Source organism: Staurois parvus, unplaced genomic scaffold (genome assembly GCF_062004578.1).
Source record: "Staurois parvus isolate SC_StPar_1 unplaced genomic scaffold, SC_StPar_1.0 ptg000656l, whole genome shotgun sequence".
NCBI lineage: Eukaryota > Metazoa > Chordata > Amphibia > Anura > Ranidae > Staurois > Staurois parvus.
In genome coordinates this window covers 3,256,583-3,279,805 of record NW_028318452.1, presented here as the reverse complement: position 1 = coordinate 3,279,805, position 23,223 = coordinate 3,256,583, and the positions used below count along the sequence as shown (strand labels likewise).

Here is a 23,223-nt window from a genome sequence, read left to right as displayed (position 1 = left end):
AGCCGGAGAGAAGAGTTTATCTCTCCCGATCAGTGTGTCCCCATGCAGTACACACCCCCCCGCCCCCTATTAAAACACTCCCCTCACACAGTTAACCTTTTCAGTAAATAAAAAAGTTAACCCCTTCCTCCCCAGTGCCATTAGTACAGTGTCAGTGTTTTTTTTTTTGCACTGATCACTGTATTGGTGTCACTGGGGGTGTCAGTGACCCCAAGTCAGTCCCCCCCCAGTGTCAGAATTTCCCCCTCAGTCCCGCAGTCCTGCCATAAGTCGCTGATCGCCGCCATAAATCACTGATCGCCACCATAAGTCACTGATAGCCGCCATTATTAGTATAAAAAAAAAATTAAAAATCCCAGTATCTTTCCTGCCATTTGTAAACGCTATAACTTTCACGTAAACCAATTAATTTTCACGTATTGGGTTTTTTTTAGCAAAGACCTGTTGCAGAATGCATTTTGGCCAAAATTTATGATGAAATTTGATTTTAAAATTTTGTTTACTGGACATGTTTTATAGCAAAAAGTCCAAAATATAGTTTTTTTTCTCAAAATTGTCAGCCTTTTTTTTATAGCGCAAAAAATAAAAAACGCACAGGCAATCAAATACCACCGAAAGAAAGCTCTATTTGTGTGAAAAAAAGGACATAAATTTCATTTATGTACCATATTGCATGACCGCACAATTGTCCGTTAAACTAGCACAGCGCTGTATAGCAAAAAAATGGTGTAAATTGCAGTATCTATAGTATACCATAGTTTGTAGACGCTATAACTTTCACACAAAGCAATCAATATACACTTATTGGGATTTTTTTTACCAAAAACATGTAGCAGAATACATTTTGGCCTAAATTTATAAATAACTTTGAGTTTACTATATATTTTTTATAGCTGAAAGTAAAAAATATTGTTTTTCTTCAAAATTTTTGGTCTTTTTTTGTTTATAACGTGAAAAATAAAAAGCACACAGGTGATGAAATACCACCGAAAGAAAGCTCTATTTGTGTGAAAAAAAGGACGTTCGTTTGGGTGCAGCATTGCATGACCGCGCAATTATCAGTTGAATTAGTGCAGCGCCGAGTAGCAAAAAGAGGCCTGGTCATTAAGGGGGGTAAATCCTCAGGAGGGCAAGTGGTTAATTTGTTATTCAAGTCCATTTTAAATTTCCTAGAGATGTGCACGATGGAAACATTTGTGTCGTTTTGGATTAGTTGGTTACGTTAATAATTTTGTTTCATCATATTCGTTATGTTAGAATGAATCGTTTTCAGAATTTGTTTTCTATATTGTGACTTGTTTTGTATATGTGTTATTTTCAAATCGATTCAAATTTTCAAATTTCAGAACATGGTTATATTTGTTCTATTTTATTATATTATGTTTTTCCATTCTATTCTATTCTTTTCTATTTGATTTGATTTTATATTCTATTCTTTTCTATTCTATTATGTTTTATTCTATTACTTTCTATTCTATTCTATTCTGTAATATTTGTTTTGTATATTCTGACTTGTTTTGTATATGCGTTATTTTCAAATCGATTTGAAATTTGAATTTCAAAAGATGGTTATATTTGTTCTTTTCTGTTTTTCCATTCTATTCTATTCTTTTCTATTTTATATTATTCTATTCTATTTTTTTATTGTATTTAATAATCTTTTCTATTCTATTCTATTCTGTTTTAGTCTATTACTTTCTTTTCTATTCTATTCTATTCTGTGTTATGCTATTATATTCTGTTTTATTCTATTCTATTCTAATCTAATCTATAAAGCAGCCTAAGTAGGAATCATCATCTTATTATACCTTACTGTAGTTATTGCAATAGATTTCCATTTGGAATTCAAATTCGTTTTCAAATTAGAATTTATTTTTTAATTCATTTTCTAATTCAAATTTGGATAATTCATTTCGTTATAATTTATTTTGGATTCATTGAAATTCGTTACTATTGTGATTTGGAAATTTGGATACATCCATATCTCTGAAGAACGAAAATTTTGTCAGAATTTCGATTCGAAACGAAACTATTTGCACGTCTAAAATTTGCTAGTGCCTCTAACACTGCCCTATGCATAGGCTGACAATGCTAGAGTCCAAGAGTAACTAAATAGAAAAAAGACCGCTCTTCCTTAATTAATAATAAATTAATAGTTAATACAATTAATAATAAATACAAACTATAGAGCAGCACGTCAATCAGCCTATGCATGGACCAAAAATCACAAACAAAATAGGGCCTGTTTGGGAAAAGGAAAAGCACTTGTTGTTTTATATTATTATTATTATACAGGATTTATATAGCGCCAACAGTTTGCTCAGCACTTTACAATATAACGGGAGACAATACAACAACAATACAGTTCACTACAAGAGGGATAGGAGGGCCCTGCTCCTTGGAGCCTACAATCTTTATATCATCCTGCACTTTGTGGCTGAATATCGTGGGCACAGAATACATCTATCAGTTATGTTTATTTAATTATCTGTTTTGTATAACACTTTTCACTATAATTTGCACTTCATTCATAGTGAAATCAGGCACTTTATTATAGATCTATTATAGATCTATTTGTGTTATATATTGTTGGCATATACTGTATATCAAGTGTTAGTAGGTATTTTTCATAGTTTGCACATAATTTATGTGGTATCAGGCACTTTTCAATATTTATATTGGCAAAGAGCATGGTCCTATTTGATAATGTCCAAGAGTGGCTGTGTTGCTCTCCATACAGTGGCGAAATCACCAAGTGAAAATAAACGGAAAAAAAGTAGAAAAAAAAGCAAACTAATGCGGCCACCTCATTTAAAGACTGCTGAGCTCCAGTACATTACAATATATTACATTTTTGCGTATGGCTTAAGGTATACTTTAAGCTTCCCAGATAACAGTAATAGGGAATGCTCACTGCTCGCTCATGGAGTTTTCCTCTCTCGTGATCACTGGTTTGCCTGATCGCTATATCTGTATGAACACAATGATGCTTTTGATTTGCCACTCGGCAGTACGTGCTGTGTTTGGGCATGATTGCTTGCCTGTAGATGACAATGAAGGAAACCAGTGCGTAGAGGAAAGTAACTTCCATTTTCACCATCTAAATGGTGAAAATAGAAGTCACTGCATTAATACTGGTTGCAGGATGTTAAATCAACACAAGATGGCAGTGTTCTGCGGTTCAGTTAACCAGATTCTATTGAAGCAAAGCCTTGTTGAACTTGTATGCTGGCACCAGGACTGCTGCTCTCAGACCAGGGGCGGACTGACCATTTGGAAACTCGGACACTGCCCAAGGGCCCAGGGTCAGTAGGGGGCCCCATGAGATGCCCCTGGTACCTTTTTCATAGGCTTTTTTGAGTTTGGGCAAAAACACAGGGGCCCCATGATCCCCTATTGTCCGGGGCCCTATGAGTTGTCAGTCTGCCCCTGACTCAGACAAAGAATCAGACTACATTTCCCAAAAGAGCTGGCAAAGGGGCAGGAGCATATACAGTGGGGATCGAAAGTTTGGGCACCCCAGCTAAAAATTTGTATTAATGTGCATAAAGAAGCCAAGGAAAGATGGAAAAATCTCCAAAAGGCATCAAATTACAGATTAGACATTCTTATAATATGTCAACAAAAGTTAGATTTTATTTCCACTGCTTTAGTGTCTCAATCCAATCCAGAAACCTCAGGACTTTGGCTACAGCTCACGTCCCTGCAGACTGGATTACACTAGTACAGGGGTCTGCAACCTTTAAGACATAAAGAGCCACTTGGACCCGTTTCCGAGAGGGAAAAAAAGACTGGGAGCCGCAAAACCATTGCAACAATTAAAACAAATCCGACACTGCATATATTGCAAAAAACGCTCTGGTCATGAAGGGGGTTTAAGGGCCCAGTAAGCAAAGGGTTAATCAGGGCCACAGTGTATCGTCATAATCACAATCATAGCCTTAGGTCAGTGGTGGGCAACCTTTTTTTTTCGACTGAGCCAAATCTCGCCAAAACCACGATTGAAATTTATTTTGAGAGAACCATTTTTAAAACTGAAAATACATCCCCCATATAGTAATTCATCCCCCATATAGTAATTCATCCCCCATATAGTAATTCATCCCCCATAGTAATTCATCCCCCCTATAGTAATTCATCCCCCATATAGTAATTCATCCCCCATAGTAATTCATCCCCCCTATAGTAATTCATCCCCCCTATAGTAATTCATCCCCCATATAGTAATTCATCCCCCGTAGTAATTCATCCCCCATAGTAATTCATCCCCCCTATAGTAATTCATCCCCCCTATAGTAATTCATCCCCCATATAGCAATTCATCCCCCCTATAGTAATTCATCCCCCATAGTAATTCATTCCCATATTGTGTGAATTCACTTACCTTTGCTCCGCGCGTTCCTCTCGCTGGGTTCCCGCGCCGTTCTGGTCTTCAGGGCGGACTGTGAGAGGAGAGGAGTTCGTCACGCTGCCCCGCCTACATCCGGGCTGCCCCGCCTACATCCTGACAGCCAATGTTTGCCAGCGGGCGCCCGGCACACAGAAGATCTGCATTAAAAGAGCCGCAGCTTGCCGACCCTATTGCCTGTCACCTGGTGGGCAGTGTGCTCCGGAGCCGCAGGAAAGGTGAAAAAGAGCCGCATGCGGCTCCAGAGCCGCGGGTTGCCGACACCCGCACTAGTATCTCCTTTCAAGCCTCTTCCAACTCCAAAGAAACTTGCTTCACCAGACTAGCTCACCATCTTTAGGGATTCAACCTCTGCTGAAGTCTAAAACATTAGCATTTGGTGGTGGTAAAATGATTGTATTTCTAACTTGTCCAAACAATGTATGCATGTCACGTATAGGTGCATACACGCATACAGCATTAATGCAGGCCCATTGTTCACTAGGATGCAGGTGGTATTCACTGCTGGGCCACAGTGCTTTGTTGCTAACGTACAGGCAGCTGGTGTTGCCTAGCATCCTTCATTGCTAGGACACAGGCAGCTGATGTATTCCAGTAGAGTACTGTACATTTGCAATGTACTCATGTAATCATTAGCAGAAATCTACAGCTTAAAATATGATCCATATGCAGGACCGTGGATGCAGTTTTCTCTATTTTGATTTCATGGATCTGAATTTGTGAATTAAACCTAATGTAACCTAAATCAAGACCCATATACAGTATATATGATTTATAGTATAATGTGGCATATTATTTTATTTTAGGTTCAAAGAATCAAGACTCCCAAGCAAATAGATGAATTAATTGAAATTGAGACAGACACAGGGACTTGGTACAAGAGATGCTTTGTCAGGATTCGCACAGAGCTGTATGGTGTAAGTTATTTTCTTTATTTGTTAATATTTAATACATTTGCAAATATACCTTCCATCTGAATAGATATTTGTATATAAGCAACATCTATTATCTTTCTGTATGATACAACTGAAGACAATAGTTAAAATCTTAAATTATTACTTGTTCAATATGTGGCTCTGGATTTCAGCAAAATGGCAGCCTCCATTTTGGTAACATGATTATTTACCGCTTCCCGACTGCCCTATACCAGGGCTACGCAAAATCATGTATATATATATATATATATATATATATGGGATTTTGTATTTCTGGGTTGACGGTTACAGCTGTCGATGTAACCTTCGATGGCCTTCGGTGTATTAAGCAGTTTCACACTGTATGTTGTTTGGACAGTTCACCTGTTTAATAGTTTCTCCTCATTTATCTTGTTTTTTTTTTTTCTCTGCTCTTCCTCTCTTGACTCCTTCCCCCTTTTTTTTTTCCTCTTTCTCTTTCTCCTATATGTTCTCCCTCAACCAACTATGACTCTGATTAAATTTTCCTCTATTAATTGCAGGGGCTTTAACACTCCGGAGAGGCGGAGCCAGATGCTCTACCATTTCCATAAATGTGGAACGCAGATCTTGCTACTCCAGGAGATTCATTTTCACTCCGGTGGTATCCCAGCCCTTCACAATCGTCACTATACTCAGTGGTATCATAGTACTAATCTGCAGGCTAGGTCTAGGGGGGGTGTCGGTGATCTTTCATCATACCTTTGGACCGGAGGTCCTGGACTCCTTAATTGATCCAACTGGTCGCTATCTCTTCCTTAAATTGAAATACAAAGATTTTGTTTTTACACTGGCGAATATTTATGCTCCCAATATAGATCAGGCTTCGTTTCTAGGCTGTCCGCTTTTGGGGGTCCCTGTTTCATCGTCGGAGGGGACTTCAACGTAGCTTTTTCTCCAGACTTGCACACTTCAGTGGGTAAATCTTCTCTCTCCTTGTCAGCCTTATCTCAACTTAAGTCGCGTTATCATGACTTACACCTAGTGGATGTTTGGCGCATCCAGCATCCTTCGGAACGAGACTATAGTTATTACTCTGCAGCTCATTCATCATACAGTCGTATAGACTATTTCTTTGTTTCACAGTCTTTTCTAGATTGTCCTATTTCATCCTCTCTCAGTCATTTCTTATGGACAGACCACACCCCAGTCCATCTTACGACTCAGGACCGACCGTCGTCTTTGCTTCGCTTTTCATGGCGCTTGAACGATACCCTACTCAAAGATTCTCTATGTGTCGCTGAGGTTGTGAAGACTATCCAGGACTTTATTCTAGACCACACATCGGACACTACTGGCCCTCTTAACCAATGGGTTCTTAAGGGTGTTCTTTGAGGGGTTCTTCTAAGCATAGCTCTCGCTTGAAAAAAGCTTGTACATCGGAGATGCGTGGTTTATTTTCGCTCATTGCATGCCTTAAATCACCCCACAAACGTACGTTGGACCAGGTGCTTGCGGTGGACTTCTCTAACGCTCGTAGAGATTTACTCCAACTACTAGATTCCTCCTCCCTTGTTGCACGAGACAAAGCACGCAATACTCATTACTCTCTAGCTAACAAATGTGGTCAGCACCTGGCGCGTGTACTCCACCCTCGACCATCCCGTCGTCCGATCCAGCACATTAAGGCACCTGACGATACTAAAATCTATCACAATAAGGGCATCTGTTCTGCGTTTGAGCGCTACTATTCTCAACTCTATAACCTCTCTGTGGCGAATCTTGATGCTCCTCCCATTTCCTCCCTGCTGGCTATGTCCCAATATATTATGGAGACGGCGTTACCTGTTCTAGACCCCCCAAGATGCATTGGATCTGGAGGAGCCCTTCTCGATTATAGAAGTTCTTGGGGCCATTAAGGCCCTGAAAACTGGTAAGTGCCCGGGTCTGGAGGGATTCACTCCACGCTTTTACAAAACATTCACCACCCAATTAGCCCCGCTTCTGGCCCAAGCGTTTAATGTTATCAATGATTTGAATGTACCTTGCTCAGCTTTTTTGTCCGCCACTATCTCGGTTATTCCTAAGCTGGGTAAAGACCCTTCTCATTGCGGTAGTTATCACCCAATTTCCCTACTTAACCTGGACGTTAAGCTTTTTGCTAAACTTTTAGTGAACCGTCTTTCCCCTTTCCTACCAACCTTGATCCACCACGACCAGGTTGGCTTTGTCCTGGGTTGTGAAGCTAGGGATAATATCTCTAAAACAATTCATCTTATCTCTTATATCAAGCAACACGGCTTAAAGGCTTGCCTACTTTCATTCGACGCTGAGAAGGCGTTCGATCGCGTCAACTGGCGCTTTCTCAGTCTTATCTTGGAACAGATCGGTTTTGGTTTGCAGTTCCTTCCTTATGTCCCTCTATTCTCATCCTTCTGCGTCTGTCCTGGTCAACGGTATGGTTTCTTCGCCCTTTCCCATATCGAATGGGACCAGACAAGGATGTCCCCTTTCGCCCCTTCTCTTTGTTTTAATAATGGAACATCTTGCGAGAGCTATACGAGCTAACGACTCAATCTTGGGCATGCACACTCCCTCCGCACATCATAAATTATCCTTATACACTGACGACCTTCTAGTTTACGTTCAACAGCCACTTATTTCCCCCCCAGTCTTTTCCACGAATTTTGTAGATTTCATTCCTTCAGAAACCTTTAAACTTAATATCTCTAAAATGGAGGCCCTCAATATTTCTTTACCTCCCCATGTACTAACGAACCTTCGGCCTAACTTTTCATTTCAATGGCGTTTGAAGGCTATCACTTACTTGGGGATCCAGATTTCGGCCGATCTTATTTTCCCTTAATTATTATTACCCTTACTTTCGTGTATCCAATGGGATTTGGCTTCATGGGGTGCTTCAGCCCTGCCCTGGTTCGGCCGCATCAACACCCTTAAGATGGATACTTTGCCTAAGCTACTATACGTTTTCGGACTGTACCGATTACTGTCCCTCTGAGTTTTTTCCTTTCATTATGCTCCCTTTCGATTAGATTTATTAGGCACCGTGGGTTTTCCAGGTTAAAACATAGGTTACTTACTTGACCGAAACTGGAGGGTGGAGTGGGTTTACCGGACTTTGAGCTTTACTACAGAGCCACGTTACTAGTTCAGATGCTTGATTGGTTACTAGACCCCTCCGTAAAGCCTCTTGTATGATTGAACAGGATCTCTCTCAGGTTGATCTTCGGGCATTACCATGGGGGCATAATCGGGAATATTTGCGCTTTCCTGGCTTGTCCCCTTTGACTTTAGCTGTTCTGCGGTTGTGGTATATAAACGAGGCATGATTACTCTTTTATCTTCCGATCCCTCTCCCTTATCACCACTATTTGATAACCCCACTCTTCCTCAGGGGTTGGGCTCTTCCATTATTGGACCCTTCACACGCGCTTCCTGGCCCGTGGCTCAGGACTATATCTGCCCCCAATCGGGTCTTCTGCTCCTTCAGGGTGGGTCTAGGGATTGGTTAACCACTCTGCACCTATCCTCCTTTTGCAAGCACTTGCATTCTTCCTCCAACATTCATTGCCCACTTTCTGAGATTGAGCGGCTGTGTTCCCTCTCTGACCCACTGAGACACGTTCTAGCTTCTCTCTACAAAGTGCTCCACAATGCTCTTCACTCTGAACTTCCTCCTTACACTAAGGCGTGGGCTTGAGACCTAAGTAAGGACATTTCGGTGGAAGACTGGTCCACGTCATTCCACTTTACTCATAAATCGTCTATTTCTTGCTACTCACAAGAAAAGAATTTTAAGCTTCTTTCTCGATGGTACAGGGACCCCCTCTCTCTACACAAAATTTTTCCTTCTACACCTGATCTTTGTTGGTGCTGTAATAGAGCTGTTGGTACACAGCTCCACATTTGGTGTGATTGTGATCAAATTCAACCCTTCTGGTGACAAGTCTTTGCTGTATATAACTGGGTCTACGGTGAGTCCTTGGCCCCTTCGTTGGAAATTGCCCTTCTATCTATATTACCGGGCTCACAGGCAGCACAGAAGAAAGGCTGTTGCGCTTCTTTCTGTCTGCGGCCCGCCAATTGATACCTCTCTTTTGGAAAACGGCAACCCCCCCTCCTTTCCCGATGTGGGTCTCTGTGCTTAATGATACCATGCGTATGGAGGATATGCTGGCGTTTACCAATGATACCTATGATAAACATAAGTTGCTGTGGTCGATCTGGCTCCATTTCGTGGAGTTGAGCCTTGCTCCCACAACTACTTTTCATTTTGGCCTATCCGCCGATTGGACCCTGCGGTCTGTGCCGAGATGCGGGCAGCGGGGTCGCTTTGGTGAGATTCGGTTGAGGAACCCTACTGTTGCTTTCTACTATCCCCGTCTCCCGACCCCTCTCTCCTCTCTCTTCTCCTCTTTTGCTTTCCTTTCTGCTGGCTTTTTTCTCCCCCCACTTTTTTTTTTCTTTCCCTCAATTTCTGTTTCTTTTTTTTTAGTTTTCATTTTTGGTTGTATGGAGTTCTCTCATATTGTTTCAGACATCTCACACGGGGAAGCCCTCCTGATACTTTATTATATTATACCTCCGTAATATAAGTTATTTATCCTCTCTTCTTGCAGTTTTACTGCATCATTTTCATACATCCATATGGATGATACTCTCATCTGTGATGTTTTTTTTTTTGTTTATTTACTTGTACAAGCTCTTTATACTTCTCATGTTACGTCTGTTAAATTTATGCAAAATAATAAAGACGAATTTAAAAAGGGGCCAAACAACTATGTGATAATAAATGGCTTCATATGATCACTATTCTTAAATAACAGACAGTTTTTTTTAGCATGATCAATCATATTTTCAATAATAATGCCAAAATTTCACGATTTCTGCCAGGAGATGCAAACATTTGAGCACAACTGTATACCTGTTTACAGTATCACATTGTAGGAACACATTGTATGTCTGCAGTGTTCCCATTTACACTTTGACTTTTTAAAACATTGACACTTTAACTGTTATTTTTTCACTAGTGGGTAGAACACGTTTATAGTGGGGTTATAATTTATAGGAGAGCACCAGCATCACTGTAAAATAAGCATGGGATTACACATAATTCAAATTGTGGATTGTATGTTCCTTGCTAAAGAACATTATTTTTTAGCAAGTTGTTATGGGTAAAGTTCCACTTTAAGGAGCTTGTACCCACTGCTGGGAGCCAAATGACATCTCCGGTTCCCATATATTGACATGCCCATATTTGATCAATGACATCAATTGATCAATGACATCAATGACTCTTTTACATCAGTGGCAGGGATGGTGTGATTGACTATGGATGTAGATCTTTTATTCTTAAAGAACATGTCAAAAACTGTGTTTTTATTTTTACTTGACATTCTTTTGTGAATGAATAAGGGCACTAAGTACCTGTTACTTATTCATATGCAGGGGCAATATCGGTGGCCCTCCATTTTGTTAATAGGAGCTTCCAAATTCCAATGAGCCCTTCACCCACAGACCCCCACTGGGCCACATGGGGTCCCCCTTGGCAAAACCCCCCCCATGTTGAGGGCATCTGGCCTGGAATGGTTCAGAGTCCCCCCCCCCTTTCCTGGCCTGCCAGACTACATGCTCAGATAAGGGTCTGACATGAATTTCGGGGGGGGGGGGCTTCACACCTGAAAATTCATACCAGACCCTAAGGGTCTTTGTTTTGTTTTCAAATGTCCATGCTCCTTTGCTTACAATCACCTGTCAGCTAGAATATGCAGGGCAGAGATGAGTCACTGGTTGTTAGGACATCAGCAGGTCCCTAAGAGCTGAAACTGTCACATTAGCAGTGGTAGGAATACCACTGCTAAGTGAATTGAGACATCTCCTTCGCCAACAAAAATATGCAGCAGCAGGCAAACAAAATCACACAGAAAATAGGATCAAGTTGCAGATGCTCACTAGTGTGAACCTGCTTTAGCACACAAAATTATCTATGCTTTTATCATATTTCTTTTGCAACTCAAAGTTTTTGACCAAATCTATGGAGGTCAAATGTCCTAATGTCACTGTCTATACAGTATATGCCAGGAATCAACCTGCAGCAGCTTCATCCAACCAAGCGGGCTAAAGCATTGTGGATGGTCATCATTCAGGTGGCCATAGTTTAGTCCATGTTAGTGCATCTCCTTGATTGTTCCTGCTATGTTTCCTTTATTGTGACCTCCTCTTATTTTTATTGTGGGATTTGTGGTTCATCAAGTTCTGCCCCCCATGTTATTTGTTGGCCTTCCCACACTCCATACCTTGCTTATCCTAACCTTATGTGAACTCCTCCGTCCCTGACTGAGATCCTCACTGATGACTATGCTCCTCTTCCTAGTTTTAACTTTTGGTTCTCCTAACAATTTTATGTTTCTGTCTCACCCCTTGAAATTATCTATACTCACCGGCCTCTTTATTGGGTACATATGTTCAATTGCTTGGTAACACAAATTGCTAATCAGCCAATCACATGGCAGCAACTCAATGCATTTAGGCATCTAGTCGTGGTGAATACGGCTTGCTGAAGTTCAAACCAAGCATCAGAATGGGGAAGAAAGGGGATTTTTAGTGACTTTGAATGTGGCATGGGTGTTGGTGCCAGATGGGCTGATCTGAGTATTTCAAAAACTGATCTACTGGGATTTTCACACACAACTGTCTCTAGAGTTTACAGGGAATGGTCCAAAAAAGAGAAATATCCAGTGAGCATCAGTTGTGTGGATGCCTTGTTCATGTCAGAGGTCAAAGGAGAATCGGCAGACTGGTTCGAGATGATAGAAAGACAACAGTAAATCAAATAACCACCCATTACAACCAAAATATGTAGAATACCATCTCTGAATGCACAGCACATCGAACCTTGAAGCAGATGGCCTACAGCAGCAGAAGACCACACCAGGTGTCACTCCTGTCAACAGTCTACAGTTCACACAGGCTCACCAAAATTGGACAATAGGAGACTGGAAAAATGTTGCCTGGTCTGATGAGTCTCAATTTCAGCTGCGACATTCAGATGGTAAGGTCAGAATTTGGGTTTAAACAACATGAAAGCATGGATCCATCCTGCCTTGTATCAACAGTTCAGGCTGGTCGAAGTGGTGTAATGGTGTGGGGGATATTCTCTGAGCCCTTTAGTACCAATTGAGCATCGTTTAAATGCCATGGTCTACCTGGGTATTGTTGCTGACCATGTCCATCCCTTTATGACTACAGTGTACCCATCTTCTGATAGCTACTTCCAGCAGGATAATGCACCATGTCACAAAGCTCAAATCATCTCAAACTGGTTTCTTGAACATGACAATGAGTTCACTATACTTCAATGTCATCCACAGTCACCAGATCTCAATCCAATAGAGCACTTTTGGTATGTGGTACAAATCTGCAGCAACCGCGTGATGCTATCATGTCAATATGGACCAAAATCTCTTAGGAATGTTTCCAACACCTTGTTAAAGCTATGCCAGGAAAAATTAGGGCAGTTCTGAAGGCAAAAAGGGGTCCAACCCGGAAATAGCAAGGTGTACCTAGTAAAGTGGCCTGTGAGTGTATGTTTAGATGGCTTTGACCCCTGCTAGTTCATTTACTCTTCTCTGTGCACCCCCTGGTACCATGTTACTCATATATGTCCAGTGCTTGAAATGCTGGTCCATAACTGACTCAAGATTTATAATCAGCTCTACGTTTCTGGGGACACCCAACTAGGAAAAGTTAAGGCTACTAATGGTAGGTTGAGATCTTGATTGTTGCTCCTGAGCTGCTGCTCATCATATTTGCCATACAGTAGTTGTTTAGGAGAGTAGTGTCTCTTTAAAAGATAACTATATTATTGCACCAGTTAATTCTATTTTGACAGTTAAAAGGTTCTATGAGGACTTGAACGTTTGTGGTAACAGCTTTACCTTGACCCTACCAGACCAGTTCAATCATTTTCAGGGTGTGCCTTGTGTAATCCTACATGTCCTGGCCTTTCATCAGTTTGGTTTGGTATAGCTTTCTAATAAAACACAGTAAATTGCTGAAATGAGCTCTTTCATGCACCTTTTGCAATCCTTCCCTTATTTCTTTAGCAAATTCACACTTACATATATGTATGATTTGATCATGTTCTATGCTAAGAGATTGTGCTCTGAGCTTTCTGATCTTCCTCGATCCACTCATCTGAAGGGTCTTCTGGCCTGACTTAATTTATACATTTCCACATATCTTCTCTTATTAAAAGAACATAAATATGTAAAGACCACCGTAAACAGCGTTCACTAATCAGATGCAATTCAATCCCCAAAATTGTGTAAAATATAAACCAATAGAAAATTCATAAATAAATATAAATAATACATAAAAAATAAAAATAAATATAACAATAAATAAATAATAAATAACACTTCCACCAAACAGTGTAAAAGTAAAAAAATATCAGTTTATAATATAAAGTAAAGTCCAAATCTTTCTTTCAAAAAGTATCCACCACAACCGTGATCTCCGATGTGCTCAACACCCCATCAAAGTGTAAATTCACCAGATGCTAGAGATTAATCAGCATTAAATCAGATACCAATAGATGTGAAGATTCAATAAACCAGATCGGTTTGGATGTAATAATCTTCCCGGCGTCTGGGCCTAGACGCCGAGCAGCCGCACATTTGTGTTCATGTAACCAAAAACATATGTGCTGAGAGCGCGTGCCCTGCGCTCTCCCAGCACACATGTACGGTACTCACGGAAAGGTCCCAATCTGCTCTTTCGATCGGGACATTTCCCGATCATGTGACCTCTGTGACGACGCGTTCTGGCGGTCACATGATCCCTAAACCACGCCCCGCCTCCCGGCGTCTGAAACTCTTAAAGGGCTGGGAGGTGCCGGCAGGAAGGGGTTAAAGAAATATTTACTTTTAATATTTTAAAACATACATGGATAATCTTAGTATGATGAGGCACTTTTAGTGGCAGCATTCATCTGACATTTTGTATGGTTCAAATCACACCACATTCGCACCAAAAAGGTGCAGGACCCTTGTTTTGGTCTGCACTAGAATCAGATCGCATGGGTGTTCACACCCATGTTATCCGATTCTGCACATTGCACCGCATTTTGAAAACTGATTTTGGAGTGTCGTTAACTTAAAATACACACCCGCAATAGTTCCCGTGAATGGGGTGTGATTATGATGCAGTGCGGAAATCGCATAGAAACCGGTGCAAATTTTGCACCGCATCAGTGTGAACCCAGGCTCAGTGTTTAAATCTGTGATGCTCAAATATAGATCTCCTTGAAAAATGAAAAGGCAAACCACAGCATTAGGTAGCCGTAGCAGAAAAAAGTTGCAAATAATACAAATCGGTTTAACCTTTGAAACACAAAGCAGATGACAATCTGAGCAGCCGAACACAGTGCAGAGACGTGTGCACATTATACGAATAAGCTTGCATTTCAGCACGATCACTTGTTTGATAGCAAAATATGCCTTCAGAGCTGTTCATGGTGAAACATTTATGTATACTTGAGCATTCCGTTTCAGTCTGTAAAGAACACATTTCATGTTGAAGGGAATGTTGGCAAGAAGAACAGTATGGAAAACAGGTTCTTTCTTTTTTGTCATGAAGGTGTATATTTTTTTTATTAAACCATGCATGTTGTGCTAGTTATTTTATTACCTTGGCAAATCTAAACTATACCTATTTTATACCGTCTGTTTTTAAACATGGTTAAACAAATGGTTGACATTTGCTAAATATAGTATTTATGAAACAACATTGGTGAACATTTGACCAACATTCCTCCAGCAAAAAAAATATTTCATGATTTTTGGCAACATCTTTTCTTCAATAGGGGAGTGTCTTTACCATGACTTACCCTATTTATAAAAGGGTGAATGTTACCTTTTCTGTACTTTCATTCCCCTGATGTTCTATCACCGTGTTTAAGCATTCAAATCATTGCATTTTTGATAGGGATGTATTATTCTTTTTAAAATTCAGCATTTCAATGGTTAACTGTCATTTTAAATAATCACCATTTGCCCCTACCACCTAAACCTAACCATTCCAACACATCAGCATCAGGGAGTGTACTTTGACTAATGCCCCCTTCTAAAAGTACAACTGTCTGATGCTTATAGGCAACAGGACGTTTAGGAGGGCATGCAGTCATGGGGAAGTAGGTGTTTGCTTCTTCCCCGGTGAACTGGTTTTGGGGGTAATATTTCAGATGGTGAGGTTTCATCAATGTACAGTACTTGGCCATATTTGCACACAGACCAAATGTTGGTAGAAATTTCATAGGGAACTTGGCATTTAAAACCACACAGTACAGTTGAACGGTGTTGAAAAGGGACCTATGCTCCCATATTTGGAATTCTGCCACTGAAGGTGACACCATGAGAATGTTAGGTCAATATTAGTGAAATTGAAAAAAATGCTTTTTTTTACCAGATGTTTGTGTTTTTATTTACTTTTACACACCCAAATGAGTGGTGCTTTTGTTAGGGGCCCAAGAGACCATTAAAACCAGTTCAGGGGGGAGAAGGTGGTGACCACCTGTTCATGCATCTGCATTGTCCCACCTGTAGCTGGCCAGCTAAGACCAGTCCTAGGTTGCTAATATGGTTCACATATATGTGTATACCAAACCTGCCAATAACCTCAGTACAGTATATATGTGCATATGTTAAAGCCAAAAGCAGAATCATTGCTGTGATTTATGTCTTTGATTGTTATATGACATTTTTATATTAATTGTGTTAGCAGAAGCAGAAAAGGAAAATATGCCTTTAAGAGTTAGTTAAAGGTGAGCCAATCACAGACAGCCTCACACTGTACAGAGCCTTAACCAATCCCAGCCAGTTTCACATTTGTGCCTGTGTAAAAGTCCCTGCTAGGATTTTCTAGAGACACATGCTCACCAGACAGAAGAGGAAACAAAGTTCCAATCAGAAAAGCTTTATGGAAGCAGAGAAGGCCAAATAGGTATTTAATGCACTTGTGTGTTCCTCTGTTGTTTGGTAATGCAGGTAGATCTGTATCTAAAAACTGTTGTATGTGTTTACTTGTAGTTCCACCGAACTTACGAATCAAGTCAATGTAGAGTAATCTAACGAACTTACGAATCAAGTCACTGTAGACTAATCATAATCGAATGAATTCTAATGAATCTATTGAGATAAGCTATCGAATCAACCCAATGTAATACGAATTAAACCATTGTAATATGAAAGAAACAAGCCATTGTAAGCAGTGTTATATGAAGAAGATTGAAGTTATTAAAGAAGTTAACTAAAGTATTCGGTGTGCTCTTTAAACCTACTGCATCTATAGAGCGGCATTGGAGGAATTACAGAGTAAAGTCAGTCTAATCAAACAAAGAAACAGCAATTGCATAATTTTTCTAATGCCACAGCGCACTAGGCACCAAAGGGTGCTGCGCCTGCCACACCACCTGCCAATGTAAAAAAATCCCCTTTTATTTTGGTGGCCAGAGGGTGGAAGAATGCCCCCGCAGCATTCTTCCCACTAACCACCAATATAAAAGGCATTTACCCTCTGACCTTATGGCTCAGTGACTGGGTCTTAGGTATTGTCAGTGTAATTTGCCATTACCTGTGCATTGTCACAATTACCTCTCTGTTACCAGCAAATTGTTACACTTGCCCATTTGTTGTCTGCAGATTTTCACAATTGCCTATTGTTGCTCATATATTATCAGGATTGTCCATTTGTTGTCCACATTTTGTTAAGCTTGCCTATATTTTGCCCATATATTGTCATAAATGTCCATTTGCTGCCCACATGGTATAATGTACAACAGGTATACTTTTTGTCAATGTATTGCATCAAGTTCTCTTTTACTGCCCAGGTATTGTAACAATTGACTGTTTATTGTCTACATATTGTATTATTGTCCATTTGAAATGTATTTATTGTCAGGATTGCCATATTGTTCTATGTATTTTTCACAACACCTCTGTTTAAAGGATTGAAATTAGATTACTCTAATTTAATCACCTCCTTGCTTGTCTCAACCATACTGCAACTATCTACCTGAATTTAATTAATAATTGAATTCATTATTTTTTTATGATCTGATTTATATATATAACGTTTAGATAAAGAACATTTTCTTTATTCATTTAGAAGTATATTTATAAAGCAGTGACTATGACATTCACCAAAATTTACTGCAGGTGAATTAGTAACTGTAATTTAAAACATGTTCCAGGAAGGTATATATGTTTGGTGAATATCACAGTTACTGCTTTATAAATACAACCATTAAGATTTTTACTAAAAATAATTTTGCCACATAGGGGAGGGGGTATTAAAAATGTATACAGAATGTAATATAAAATAATACAGAATTTAATATAAAAGGCAGAGCCATGCAAATAATTCCTTTATGCCACCTTTGATTAAATATACAAGGGGTCTTCAAAAAGTTTCTGCACTTTTATATATATAATAGAGTTTAAAAAAGTGTGGAAACTTTTTGAAGAACCCTCCCACATACATTTATAGAATGGATTATTCTAACTTGAGTATCACAATCTGTAGCAGTTGTTTCAGCAGGTGTACTGTTTTACAATGCTTTAGATCAGGGGTCTCCAAAACCTCTAAACAAAGGACCAATTTACTGTCAAACTTTAGGAGGGCCGGACTGTGGCCAGCGGAAGTAGAACATTTCCTGGTGTCAGTGGCAATACACAATGCTCCATCTATAAGTATAAGGGGGAGATATAGTGCCCCATCATTGGTGGCAGTGGGAGGAATAGTGCCCCATCATTGGTGGCAGTGGGAGGAATAGTGCCCCATCATTGGTGGCAGTGGGAGGAATAGTGCCCCATCATTGGTGGCAGTGGGAGGAACAGTACACCATTGTTGGTGTCAGTGGGAGGAATAGTTCCTCATTTATGGTGTCAGTAGCAGGAACTATGCCTCGCTGTTGCTGACGGAGGGGGGGGGGAGGGATTAATGCCCCAAGAGCTGGATAAAATCAAGCAAAGGGCCATAGTTTGAAGACCAATGCTTTAGATCAATGGTCTCCAAACTGCAGATTGAACCAGATGAAGCCCTTTGCTTATCTTTAGCCGGCCCTTTGGGAACTCTTCTTCCCTCTGCTGAAAATGACTATTCTCCCCACTGACACCAGCGACGGACTATTATTCCTCTCACTGACAGCAACGATAGGGCACTATTCCACCCACTGACAGCAAAAAGAGGGGCACTATTCCTCCCACTGACACCAATGCTGGGGCACTATTCCTCCCACTGATACCAATGCTGGGGTGCTATTCTTCCCACTGACACCAGTGATGGGGCGCTTTTCCTCCCACTGGAACATCATTGGTCAAAAAAATAAAGAAAGAAAGAACCAAATAAACATTGCGTGAGAAAACTTTTCTTTACTTGAAAAACCTTATTTCTAAACAAATTATTGCAGATTTTACAATGTTGTGGATGCATAAATACAACTACATCTTCATAATCCAGAATAAAGACAAAAGGTCCCTCCTACACTGCTTCTATTTTAGCTTCATAGGAAAATTTATTAAAATGAAAGCATGTAATTATTCAGTCCGCTAATTACTTTTATCTTTATATCATAATAAGTGTTGTATTGTGATACAGGCTATCCTTTTATTCACATGATTGTTATTATTATATGTTATTTTGTAGATCTGGTTAACGTTCATGAGGTGCTTTGACTATCCTGTCAAAGATAACACAATCAAGCTAACTGTAGTGTGGCTCACTCTGTCATTCGGGTAAGGGTTGCTCATTAAAATAAAGACTAATCATGTCTATTCAGTTTGCATTCATTGGTGCAAACAAATATTTTCTTTTACAATAAGATTAGGATCTGATCCTAAATATGCAGTATTGGTGACTATATGTAAGACTGAGAAGTCAAAAAAGTATTAGGTAGCCTTATTTGTTAGCAATGCAGGATATAAATATATTTGATACACAACTGCATTGAATTGGGCTTCTGTAAGGTGCGGACCTGTAACCTCTACTGCAGAGACCCAGTTTTTCCCATTTAATACATTGTCTTATCTTTAGAGAAGGTGAAACCAGGCTGTCAATAACAACCTGAACAGCAAGGAACCCCCCCCAACCTATTCTGTGACAGTCCAGTGCTCTATACAAGGCAGTAGGCATGCATTGATGGCCAGAAGAAGTGATTTAAATAGTAGATCAGGGCTTAGCCACTGACTTTTGACAAAAAGTCAACATTTGCAGTAACAGTACTGTTTAGTCTGCCTAGCATGCATGTTTTGGGGAAAATCTGATTGTCTTTGAAACAGCATTTTAAGCAGGCAATGGAGCAAAGTAAGAAGGTACTGCTAGGTTTACTTATTAGGGGATGAAAAGATTCAGTTTCTATATATTTCAATGCACATTCAGCTTCGGTAAAGAAATGAAGCAAATAGCTGTTGTGCGCTTGATGTTTGAAACTCCTAAGGGGCTTATTTAAAAGCAGCAGTATAAAGTACAGTGATGTGTCTGCACAGCTGCACTCTATGGCCGTTTTTTTATGAATGGGATGAGTTGTGCTGTATAACAGAGAATGGATATTGATACCTTCTCAACATAATAAATGCCCTGTCAGGGATCCTACAGCGGTAGCCTCTAGCACTCCACAGACCGCATTCCCCCAAGGCGCGGAATATAAGTCCCTACCTGCTTGTTCACCAGGGCCCCTGATGGTGGGGATGGACTTGGAGCAGGCCGAGACCAGGTCGCGGCCCTTGAGTTCACCCAGCTGTGGTAGAAGCACCGTTGGAGGTGTATAGCAGGTGAGAGTCTGATGTGAGGAGGTCACAAGAGCAGCGTCAGGCAGGCTGGGTCGGTAACAGTGGTGGCAGCGTGGTACAAAGTCAGCAGGCAGAGGAATAAACTGGTCACAAGCCGGGTTCGTTAACAGGAGATCAGAACGTGCAGGGTTAAGCAGGAGAATGGTCAGACAAGCCAGGGATCAGAGCAGGAGAAGACAGCAGTATCAGGAACAGGCTGGGTCGGCAACAAGGTATTGAGGAACACTGGATCAAACAGGAACACAGGTAACAGGTAAGACCATACGGCACTTGAGCATTGCAAGAGCTGGGTTTAAATAGGCCGCCCAACTCCTGACAGGCGCTCCTGGGTCCTAGTGCCTGCCCGGCGCCGTCATCGGTGACAGGCGCGCCTGGGTCCTAGTGCCTGCCTGCCTGTATGTCTTGTCAGGATTCTACGCATGTGCAGATTCGATCGCCGAGGCGATCTTCCCATTCCCTGACATGCCCCTTTGGTGTACCCTGAGTGAGGAAAACCTACTTAGAAGCACTATTTAGAATGGGAGCTGCTGTATCAACATAGGTACTACACTAAACTCCCATTTGCCATTCAACTCACAGGGTGCTTAGCACTTGTTAGGAATGTATGTACCAAGTACCCCACTTTAGGGAACCATTGTTGTGTATGACAATGCAAAAGAACAACATATTAGTACATATTAGTAGATTATTTATTGACATATTTCTTATTTAACCCCTTAACATGCAACTTCTGTATCATGTGGCTGCAGTGATTGCCTCTCACAGTGGCTACATGATTGGGAGTCCATCCCGCTGGCTCTCAATGAGATGTCTTGACTGAGTGCTCTTCACAGTTCAATCAGTGTGTAAACGTGCTCTCAGCACACAACGTCAGGCTGGTAGAGATGCATACATGCAGCGGTTGGGAGTTGAAGCTCATTTTTCTTAGTGACACATGTATGCATTATAGGGTTGGCAAGAGTTTAGTGTTTATAGCCTATATTAGGAAATAATTTCCAATTTAAGCTGTTGACGCCAGCAACACGCATATATGCGGCCAGCAGCAGTTAGTGGCGGCAAACGGAAAGCTCCCGATCTCTACTTGAGATCGGTAACTTTCCAATCATGTGACCACTGTGAAAGTCAATTACGGTGGTCACATGATCAGAAATCCAGCCCCACCTCCCTGCACCTGAATCCCCCAAAAGGGCCATGAGGTGTTGGCGCCAAGGGGTTAATGTAGATTAGAATCTAAAGCTGTGGCAGCAAGCTTTTTTATTTTTCAGTGATAAGCCTCTATCCAACCAATTTGTTTTTTCTTTTTCTTTCTTTTTTTTTGTGGGGAAGCGGGGGGTAGAACAGGAAAGATTTGTTCACTATCTGATGAAGAACATTCCTCTCATGTTTTGTCCTCACAGGTAGAAATCTCCCTAGTACAGACACTGTGCCACGATGCCAATTAAAACACAACATAAGTTTTGGTTATAGTTAGGCTTTATTAGTTGTTTTGTCTTTTCTTTATTTTCTCTTCTGTGTCTTTTAACATGATCTTTTTTCCATTTCAACAGCTACTATGGACTATCTGTCTGGTTCTCAGATGTTATCAAGCACCTCCAAGCTGATGAATACGCTTTAAGAGTGAAATATTTTCATGGGGAAAATATCTCCAACTACAATTTTAACTTCACTTTGGAAAATCAGATCCATAAAAATGGAGACTTCATCAATGACAAGTATTTATTTTCTGTTTCTGTCTAAAAACAGTTTTATTGTACTTTGGCACAAAGAGCAAATATGACTGCAAACTGTACATGGTGATCCTATAAAGGTGATATTGATAGCTAAACCATGGGTCCGTATCTGTACTATAAGTTCTCATTCACATGAGCATACCTATCTTTACACCCATACAAAGGGCCATCTTTACCCACACAGGATGCACAGGTGTCCCCTGGACCCATTCATGTCTACTGGGATGCAGTGGCTGCACAGACACAGCCACTGGTTCCAATTTGACATCTGTGCAGATGCTGATGCATGTCCTCAAACAAACACTATCTGCATTCAGAGACATACACTTGCACCCTCAAGGCTGTCGAATTGGGAGCAGCAGCTGTGTGAGCAAAGATGGCCTTTCACACGGGTGTGAATGAGGCCTAATAATAAAATGTCAATTATGTACACCAAAGTATGTGGACAACTGACCATAACACTTACATTGTGACCAAAAGTCTGTAGACACCCATCCAAAAAATAGAGTTCTAGCATTTCCAGTGAAGGGTCCCTTTAAGGCTACAGTATAAAAATACATTTTAGACTATTGTGTGCTTTCAAACTTTTGGTAACACTTTGGGGAAGACCCCTTTCTGTTTTGGCATGGCTGTGCCCCTGTGCACAAAGCCAGGTACATATATATGGTTTGATGAGTTTAATGTTGTCATGTACCTGATAGAGGCCTCGTTGCCTTACACCTCATATCCAATAACCCCTGGTGTTGGTAAAAGAACGTAGCAGAATGAGGAGTGGCATGGGTGCCTCAGGTGGGTTGACATGCAGAAGATGATCAGAAGGCAGGCTGGATATTTTTGTGATGCTGTGGATTCACAGAATGCATTTGGTGCAGAATGCAGACACATAGGTGGAACACAGGAATCCGAAGATGCAAGAAACAAGCCGTAGGATAGACGAGCTGGAAACAGCAGCAATAGCAGTACCAAATCAGGAAAAAGGAGCAGGGTCAGAAGCCAGGCTGGGGTCAATATCAGGCAGGCAATAGAGGTAGAGTCAGCAGTGGAGATCAGATACAATGAAATCAGCAAGCAAGTTGAGTGAAGCACACAGCAGCAGAACGCAGGTCAGGTCACAGAAGCTGATGACCACTCAGCAACTTCTCATCAGTGTGTTGTGCTTTAACTAAGGAGATTGGTGCCAGTGTCAGACATGCACATGCATTAGCATGAGCAGGTGCATACTGTATATGCGCAAAGGTGTGCACAAAACCCAGTGTATTGAAGCACTATTTGTAATATGTGCATGTACAGGTCTTTGGGCTTGGCCATACACTCAGTGATCCTGA

General features: G+C 40.8%; 1 protein-coding gene across 1 annotated transcript in view; it reads left to right on the top strand.

The window, feature by feature from the left end:
• Nucleotides 1–23,223, top strand: part of SV2C (synaptic vesicle glycoprotein 2C) — a 230,082-nt gene that overhangs the window by 188,924 nt on the left and 17,935 nt on the right. The window contains exons 7-9 of the mRNA XM_089694228.1: nt 5,215–5,325; nt 19,027–19,115; nt 21,716–21,880. Coding sequence (XP_089550354.1) covers nt 5,215–5,325; nt 19,027–19,115; nt 21,716–21,880 — 365 coding nt within the window. The remainder of the gene's footprint in view (nt 1–5,214; nt 5,326–19,026; nt 19,116–21,715; nt 21,881–23,223) is intronic.